Below are 9,027 nucleotides of genomic sequence, written 5' to 3' on the forward strand. Positions count from 1 at the left end.
CACGGCCCGGCCGATCCCCCTCTCCGCTCGCCCCTCAGCGCCCTCCGCCTCCCCCGCGCGGCCGCCGCCAGGGGGCGCTGCGGCTCCAGGGAGAGAGCCGGCCGGCCGGCCGTGCCCCGCTCTCAGCCCGCCCCGGCGCTCCCGCAGCCGCCCGGCCGCGCACGCAGCGACCGCGGAGCCGAGAGGCGGCTGTAGGCAAAGTGGCAACCGTGTCTTTATTAGCCAAAAATAGATACTTTCTCGTACAATTTGGTTCACACGTATGTACAGGTTTGACGGTATGTACAAAACCAAACAAACAAACGAAAAAAAAAAAACAAACAAAAAAAACCGAGACACCGAACGGACGCTCACGGGACTTCCACCAACCGCACGGCCCGGTACCCGGGGGGGAGCACAGAAGCGGGGCTGTATTATTATTTTTTTTTTCTTTTCCTTTTTAGTTTTACCATACGGACATGCGTAACGTCGTAACTATACAGAGATTTCTTTTTACAATCATTACAACAACGATAAAAAATTAACTAAGACGATGACAGCGCCGATAGAACCATGGCGGCATCGAGCTGGTTCTGGGGCCTGGAAAAAAAACGACACAAAAAAAAAAAAAAAAAAAGAAAAAGAAAAAAGAAATAAGATTTAATTGGCTTCAGCTCGGGCTGGGCCGCCGTGAGCTCTGCGATTATAATTAGCGCTATTTTTGTCGGTGGCATTTTTAAATTATTTAGAAATACAAAAAGTTGTATGGGCGGCACAGCGAGCGGCCGCAGCCGCTCGGGCACAGCGGGGCTGTTAGGGCCGCTCCCAGCGCTGCCCCGCGCTGCCCCGCACCCCGTCCCGGCCGCTCTATGCCCGCCGCCGCCCTCCGGCCCCGACCGCGGCGCAGCCCGCACGGAGCGGCCCCGCCAAGGGAAGCGTCGCACGGAGCTACCGCGCACCGCCGGCTGCCCGCGCCCTCCGGAGCCGTCTCTTACCGCCTCTGCACTGGCTGGAAAGCTGTCTTTATTAACTTTTTCTCTACTTCCAAGGCACTAGATCGATCTAAAAAGAGAAGAAAACACAGCGTTCCTTTACAGCCCCCGATGTATTCGCCCCATGCCTGAATTAAGCCGCTCGACTCGAGATCCCTCCTCGCCAACTTGCGCACGCGACAAAAACGACGGCGGCTCCGCCGTCTCGAGGCGGTAAAAAGGAACCAAACGGAAAAAGCCGCCCGCACGGCCCGGCCTGCCCCGGCGCCGCGTCCCTCCGCGCAAACCCCGCGCAATCCCCGCGCACGGCCTGCTCGCCGCCGCCGCCACCTGCGCCCGACGGCCGCCGCGAAGCCGAGCGCAGCGCCCGCCCGCCCCGCGCGTCCCTCAGCGGTCACCTGCTCCGGGGGGCTCCGCGCTCGGCGCCTGCTCCGCGGGCCGCGGGAAGGCGGCGGCGGCGGGGGCGGCCCCCAGCCCCAGCAGGTGCGGAGTGTTCAGTAAGGCCAGCGGGTGCGGGGCCGCGTGGTGGTGCGGGGAGGCGGCCGGGAAGGCGCGGTTGGTCCAGTTGGGGAACTTGCCCAGCGGGCAGGAGGAGACGAGTCTGTGGGGCGGCGGGGGGGGCAGCGGCAGCGGCTGGGGGGCGGCCGCCGGCGGGGAGCCGGGAGACTTGCGGGGGTTGTCCGGGCTGGTGGCCGTCTCGGCCAGCGACCAGATCTTGGGCTTCGGCACGGTGCCGGCCGAAGCGGCGTCCGTCGGGGAGGAGGCGGCCGACGAGGAGGCGGAGGAGGGGGGCGAAAGGTGCGGCGGCGGCGGCGGCGGCGGGGCGGGCGGCGGCGGCTCGGGGCCGGCGGAGGGCAGCTCGCAGGGCGGCCGGCGGTGGTGGCGGTGGTGGCGGAGGTGGTGGTGGCGGAGGCGGAGCGGCTCCGCGGCGGCTGCGGCGGCCGGGCCGAGGTAGCGCTCCTCGGAGCCGGGCAGGTCCTCGAAGCCCTCGGAGCCCTCCGAGTCCGTCTTGGAGTCGGAGTGCAGCAGGTCCGCGTCCTGCAGCTCGTCCTCCAGCTCGTCCTTGGCGCTCTCGATGTTCTCGGTGTCGATGTTCTCCAGGTCGATCTCCTCCTCGTCCTCCCTCTTGTCCTCTTCCCCCTCGTGGTCGCTGCCGTAGGAGTTGCCCTCCTCGTCCGTCCTGCTGCGGGGGGCCCAGGTCATCTTGTTCTCCTTCTTGAGCCGCCGCCGCGCGTTGGCGAACCAGGTGGAGACCTGGGTGAGAGTCATCTTGGTGATGATGGCCAGCATGATCTTCTCGCCTTTGGTGGGGTACGGGTTCTTGCGGTGCTCGTTGAGCCAGGCCTTGAGCGTGCTGGTGCTCTCGCGGGTGGCGTTCTTGGGCCGCGACGGATCCCCGAACTGGTACTGCCCGTAGGGGTAGAAAGCGGGGTGGTGGTGCGGGAAGGCGGCGTGCTGCACCCCGGGGCTCTCCTTCAGCTCGTACTGCGCGCCCTGCAGCGAGAGGGAAGGGGCGGCGGGCTGAGGAGGCGCGGGGCCCGAACGGCCCCGGATCTGCCCGACCCGCTCCTTCGCACAGCCGCCGCGGAACCTCCGGGCGCGCCGCTCGGCACGGGCGCGCCGGGGCCCCGCGCCGCGCTCCGCTCCCTCACCGTCCGACCGCGCCGGGCCGGGCCCGGGGAACAAAGCGCCCCGCTCCCGGCACCCCCCCGCCCCGACCCCGGGGGGGCTCTTACCAGCTGCGGGAAGATGGGCAGTTCGGCGGCGTAGGGCAGGAAGGCTCCGTAGCCCTGAGCGGCGGCGGCGGCGGCGTAGGGCGCGCCGTACATGGAGGAGAGCACGTTGGAGAGGGTCCCGGACGGGGCCAGCTCCGCGCCGCCTCGGGAGCCGCCGCTGCCCGGGCGCTCGGCGGGGTACAGCGGCCTGATGTACTGGTAGCCCAGCTGCGGGAACGACATGGTGCGGGGGGGGTGGGGAGGGGGAAGGGTAGGGAGGGGGGGCAGAAGGGAAGAAGGGAGAGAAAGGGCAGCGAGCGGCGGGGCTGGCCGCGGGGCCGCCGGCACAGCTCAGCGCTCAGCGCCCGCCGCCGGCTCCGGGCCGCATCGGGAGCGGAGCTCGGAGGCCGCGGCTCCCGCCTGGCTGCGGCCGCGCTGCGCGCCGCGCGCTGCTTTCTTCTCGCACTTTTCCTATTGATCTGAGTGGACCCAGGTCAGGTCCTAACAGATTGCCTGAGATTATTGGGACTCCGGGCTCTGATTGACATTTCTAGTCTCCCGCAAGCCCCTCCTATTTCTTTTAAGTCTCTCTCTCTCTCTCTCTCTCCCTCTGCCTCTCTCTCTCTCTGCCCGGAGCTGCTCTCGCCGGGTTTGTCACCGGCTCCTTCTTTCCTTTTTTTTTTTTTTTTTCTTTTTTTTTTTTTTTTTCTAAATCTGTTTACTGACGTCGCGGTCTTTTATTTGAGTTGCTTTCCAATCTCGTTTTAGCAGTCGCCAATCAGTTGTGTGTTTTACAGAGGTTTAACCCTGCCTCATGGCATTCTAATTATATAGAGACAGATTTAGATATAATTTCTCCCGGACTCCCCCAAACCCCCCCGTCCCCCCCCAGTGCCGGGTGTCGGCCACGAGTGGCACACGGGAGGGACGGCAGAAGTTGTGACGTTTAAAAATAAAGGCTCCCCCAGCTTCCCCCCAACCCCCAGGCACACCTCCCCCCCCACTCCCCCGGCGCTTTCAGCTTTCCAGATGTACAGCCCTGCGCTGCCCGGGTGCGTTTGGGGCTCTTTATGAAGATATTCCCACCTTCCCCCCCCCCCCCCCCCCCCCCTCCCCCGGCTCTGCCAGCGGTCTCATCGCCCAATACAGCTTTAAAAGTGTGCTCCGTTCAGAAATAACAGTTTAAAAAGAAGCGTTTCCAGAGGTACCCTGAACGTTCTCCCGCTGTCCGGAATCTTTAAGGAGCTCCGTGCGTTTGTCTGGGCGAACAGTGGGCAGATACAGTAGAAAAGCGAAGTTAATTTTCCTCCTAATAAGGGACTTCAAAGAGTTGTAGGTCACAATTTTACATCAAAGGCAGAAAAGGAGGCAAATTAAAATCTTAACAAAGGAGAGACGGGAGCAGCCCTCTGGGCCATTAGTAAATAAGTGGTGTGAAAAAAGGGACAATGACAGGCGCTGGAATTAAACTCATTAACACCTTTTTGTCTTGGTGCGAAATCTCTAATTAGGAAATTTATGATCATTTTGCTTATTCCCTCTGTTCTGAATCACTACAAGGCTCCGAAGGAAGGACCTGAACGTGCTGCTTTGGCAAAGGCGGTGCTGGAAGGAGCCATAGGGAGGGAGGCGAGATGTGCTTTAATTACTGAATCAGACGTTTTGTGGCCGACACGCGTGAAGTTTCAGTTCTTTCTCCCCTCACTTCGTCCCCCATCCCCGGCTCCCGGGGTAGAACAGGCACCCGGCCGGGGGGAGAACAGAGCGCCGTTCTCTGCTCCTAAAAACTCGGGGGGAGGGGGATGGGGGGTTCCTTTCTCGGTTTTTATTTTCTTTTTCTTTTATTGTAAAGTTTGGAGGCTCTTCTCACGAATTCCTCCGTCCCCAAACCCGGCTGGGTTTCTCTCATGGCAGCGCGATTTCCGCGTCCTCACGGTGGATTTTTATAACCGAGTTTCCTTAAAAATAAAATTCATGTCAGATTACGCAGTTAAGGGAATCGACCTTGATAGCGAGCTATAATAAAACTCTATCGGCTTGTAATAAATGCGGATTATAGCAAAGCAAGCTCCGGAATTAAAATTCCACGAATCAATATATGAAAATCTGTAGGAAACATCTCTAATCGTATTAAGTTCATCTTTATAGCATTTCCTATCTGCTAATCTAGTGCAAAGCAAGGCTGGGGCGGAATTTATTTTCTTCCACTCAACGTCGCTCCCGTAATGGGTTTTGACGGTCCGACGCGATGCAGATAACAACACGAAAATTCAGTTGTTTGTTTATTTCTTCGTAATTCAAAAGCAAAACGCGGAGCGCACCCCCGTCCCCATCCGCTCTCAACTTTCCTGAGCGCAGCGGGGCAACGCCGGCCGAGCTCGGATGGGAGAGGGCCGGGCGGGGCCGGACCCGGCGAAGCGCCGCTGTGTGCCCGCAGCGCCCGGCCGCGTCCTCCGCGGCTCCGTCCGTCCCCAGCTGCCGTGCGGGGCCGGCGGGGAGAGAGGAACGTGCGGGTGCGAACGGCTGCGGGGCAGGGCGAGGGAGAGGGGTGGGTTAATGGGAAAGAGACGGAAGGGAAACGTCTCTCAAGCGAACGGGTTGGAGGAGAAATCTGCGGCGCTTGGCTCGGGGGGAGAGGAAAAGCGGAGAAGCGGCAAACGGTGGGAGCGGGGAGAGGGGACGGCGATCTCGCTGCGGTACCGGGAGGGTGGGGGTCGGAACGGCGAGAGCCGTCCGCACGCCGAGGCCGCGGGGCCGCCGGGGGAGCGCCGGGACGGAGCGGGGAGAGCGGGGCCGAAGGGAGCCGCGGAGGGGCGGCAGCGGGCGGCTCGTCCTGCGGGAGGCCGGCAGGAGCCGTGCGGGGCCCGACGGCCGCGGGGCGGAGGCAGACGGCGCGGCGGAGCGCGGCTCGGCCGGACGGACACGTGTCTTCTGGCCGGGACCTGTCAAAGCCGGGAGAGCGGCTCCTGATTTATTACCCCAAACACACCCCCCCGCCCGTCCGCCTCCCTCCCTCCTTCCCTCCCTCCCCCCCGGCCCCGCCGCCCGCGCTTCCCGGCGCGCTCACGCACTCGCTGAGCTCCGACCGAACCCGGCGCCGGGATTCCCCGAGCCCGGAGCCGTCCCCGGGGCTGTGGCCGCTCCCGGGCCCCCGGCCGCCGTCTTTGGGGGGCAGCGCTCCGCCGGGTACCGCCCGGCCCAGGACCCCGTTCCCTCTGCCCACGCTTCCCGGTCGCGGGCGACGGAGGGGACGCGGGGACAGACCCGGAGGTGGCCGCAGCTCGGAGCTGCCCGCTGGAGGGCCGTGGGACGCGGGGAGGGGAACGGACAAATGGGCTGAGGAGAAGGGCCGCAGTCAAAAAAGAGTTAAAAAAATAGAGGGAAAGATCAAAGAGCCGGGTAAAAGACTCTTCAAATTACACGTTTGAAGCTTTTCCATAATTCCAAGGCGACAGATAGATAACAAGCTGCACATTCCTTATCACATATGGAATCAATCTGAAAGGAGTCTCTTGATCAGAATCTGTTAATTGCAGTGACATATGATTTGGAAAGAAAACACAATTAATGACCCTTCATGTTAGGGCTTTGGGAAGAGGCCACTGACAATCCGCGCTCTGCAACCAACGGCAACTTTCGTGTTGTTGTTACGAGCGGTGGTAGCGGTAAACTGATACAGCGAGATGGTCCTGGAGCCCCGGCACTGCTCCCCGTGCCTTTTACGGTTTCTCGATTGGGGGAGGAGAGCAGAAAGGGACGGGAGCGGGTGCGCCTTCCTTCGAGGTTTGGGGAGCCAAAATGATTTAGTACCTTGTCTGTAAATCTAATGACCTAAGGTGAGAAAAAATACTTCATCTTTTATTATTACCATTTGTGGTGAGCGTTACCAGGAAACAGCAGAACCCGTTTGAAATGGTAAATATATGTCGCCATTTAAAAACCATTATTGGTGAGGTTCTCCCCAAGGGAGGGCAGTGCCCGCACCCCGCACCCCGCACCCCGCACTCCGCAGCCCGGCCGGCCCGGGTTGGCAGCGCCCCTGGGAGCCGCCGGGGAGGGATGGAAGGAGAGAGGTTCATTTGAAGGTTATAAAAAGCGCACTTTAATAGGATCGAAGTGAAATTAGTTAATAAGAAAATGCTGGCCAGAAGCTCTCCGGGCTTTTAAGTGCTCTCCAGGCCATTTAGGGAAATTGAATATGAACTGACTCCGTTACCTGCAGCCCATCTCCAGTTCTGCACGGAGGCGAGAAGGGAAAAATAGCGCCTAAGAGACCTGGAGTCCCGCACGCCTCCCGACAGCGTATTTCCTCCACAAATAACGTCCCCCGTCTCCTCCTCCTCTCTCCTTTCTGCCCCGGGGGGGACGAGGCCGCCGGGGATGCTCAGGCTCCGGGCAGCTCCTCTCGGGCCACGCCGGCACCTCGAGGTTATTCTTTGCCTTCCATTTCTCAGAGCTTTTCCCACCGTTGCGGTGCTTTGCGTTCGGGCAGTTGCCAGCGGGTCGGTACTCTGTGCTACCGAACTTCCTATCTGCTGCCTGTCTCCCTCCCTTTGAACTTTATCGTTTTTCGAGGTGTTAATAAAACCTTTCCTTTGGTAAATCGTTCATTAGAAACCCCACCGAAAGCTGGAAAGACTTCAGAAAATAAAACGGCGCTCGGGAAGGGGAGGTTGGGAGAAGGCTTTTGTCCAAAAACGCAGAGTTGCCGCGAATCTTAGGAAACATTAATCTTTACAGGAATTCGTGATTCATATCTGCGGTTTGACCGTTCAGGTGATTTATAACCTGTTAGTGCCATTCGCTAATTTTATGCCAATATATTTCACGCGCACGGCGAGATTTTCCATCACCCCTCGCAAGGAGCGGCCGCTGCGAGCCGGGCCGGCACCTCATCGCGCCAACGCCGGGCCGGGCCGTGAACCTGCGCTCCTCGCTCCTCAGGGCGGCCCGGACAGCCGGCAGCGGCCGAGGAGAGGAGCGGCCCCGACGGGCCGGTGGTGCCCACCTCCCGCTCCGCGCCTGGCAGCGCCGTGTCCCGACGCTCCTCGACCGCCGCTCGGCAGAGCCGGGGATGCGGGCGGCTCGGTGCGATTTGTCGCTCGGGTTATTAGCCGGAGGGGAAACCACGGGCAAAGAAAAGAAACGACAGCTGCTTCGAAGATAACGCTGCGCGGCGTCTAATCTTGTGACACAATCATTCATTACTATTGTATTAATTACTATTTTTCCCAAGCAGCTCCTGCCCGGATGAGCCGCCGGCCCGCAGCTGCTGGGTGCCGGGCTCTGGGTTAGGAGCGCTGCCCCCATCCGCTCCCGGTTACTGCGCTGTCACGTCGCCTCATTTGGCGGCCGGAGATCGCTGTGCCGTCGACCCGGGCAGGGTGATACCGACAGTGATAAAATAACGCGGATGCCGAACTCTTTGTTCGCATTCCGTCCAAAGTTTGGGAGCGCGGTGGCGCGACCGCTTTGTTTGCTCTTCATCCTGTGGATGCTGCCTTAGATCAGTCGCAAACAAGCATTGATTTTATGGTAAAGTCACTTTGGGATGGGAATGAGTAACTCCAGGCAGTGCTATCACTGTATTACATGGAAATGGCCCAGGTAACAAGATGAACATTGATTCAGCATTATGTTTGATCAATAATGAAATAAGTAACTTCAGGGCCAAATTAAAATGCAAGCTGGCTTAACGCTGCCAGCTTCTGGGCTAAGTGACAAGGCTAATTCAGCAGGGAAATGGCAATATTTGCATTAGAGGCTGCATCTGTTGTGCGGTGAAAGAGCCTGGGTCTGCCGTAACGCCGAGGGGAGCTGCGGGCAGCGGAGTGGGGCCGGGCCGGGCCGCCCCGTCGGGCTGCGCTGCTGCGGGCAGCGGGCGGTGCCGGTGGTCCCACGCCGCGAGGAAACGCGCTGTTAGCAGCTCCTGGGCCGCTCGGCCCTAACCACGGGGCATCTGGGATGCGAGCGGGGAAAGGGAAGGGATTTAAGGGATGAGTAGAAGCGTGAGGAGTGCTGCCTGGCCCGCTGGCCTTTGGCCGCTTGATCCGCTGTTTTCTCCATGGCCGGTTTTTACGGCTCTGCCATCATTACTGAAGCCGTGACACGCATCGATTTCCAGTAGGGATGCTCGCCTGCAGCTGGCCGGCCTCGGGCACGGGGCCCGGAACCCCGCGTCCAGCCTCGGGGGGGGGGGGGGGGGGGGAGGGAGGGAGGGAGGAGAGAAAGAGGAGGAAGAGGAGGAGGAGAGAGGGGAGGAGGAAGAGGAGGGATGCTGCCGGGTGGAGCCCCGAGTGGGAGCCCGGCAGGATCCGCGCGTGGGAGCGGCAGGAGCGCCC

General features: G+C 60.9%; 1 protein-coding gene across 1 annotated transcript; it reads right to left on the bottom strand.

Annotated features, from left to right (window-relative positions):
* Window positions 1-202: 202 nt before the first annotated feature.
* On the bottom strand, window positions 203-2,931 carry IRX3 (iroquois homeobox 3). Its single transcript, XM_048958929.1, has 4 exons — window positions 2,708-2,931; window positions 1,370-2,465; window positions 975-1,041; window positions 203-579 (listed from the first exon to the last, which is right to left on the bottom strand). The coding sequence occupies exons 1-4, from the start codon at window positions 2,927-2,929 to the stop codon at window positions 525-527; spliced, it is 1,440 nt and encodes a 479-aa protein (XP_048814886.1). The 5' UTR covers window positions 2,930-2,931; the 3' UTR covers window positions 203-524.
* Between the last annotated feature and the right edge of the window lie 6,096 nt (window positions 2,932-9,027).

This window comes from Lagopus muta, chromosome 12 (genome assembly GCF_023343835.1).
Source record: "Lagopus muta isolate bLagMut1 chromosome 12, bLagMut1 primary, whole genome shotgun sequence".
Classification (NCBI taxonomy): Eukaryota; Metazoa; Chordata; class Aves; order Galliformes; family Phasianidae; genus Lagopus; species Lagopus muta.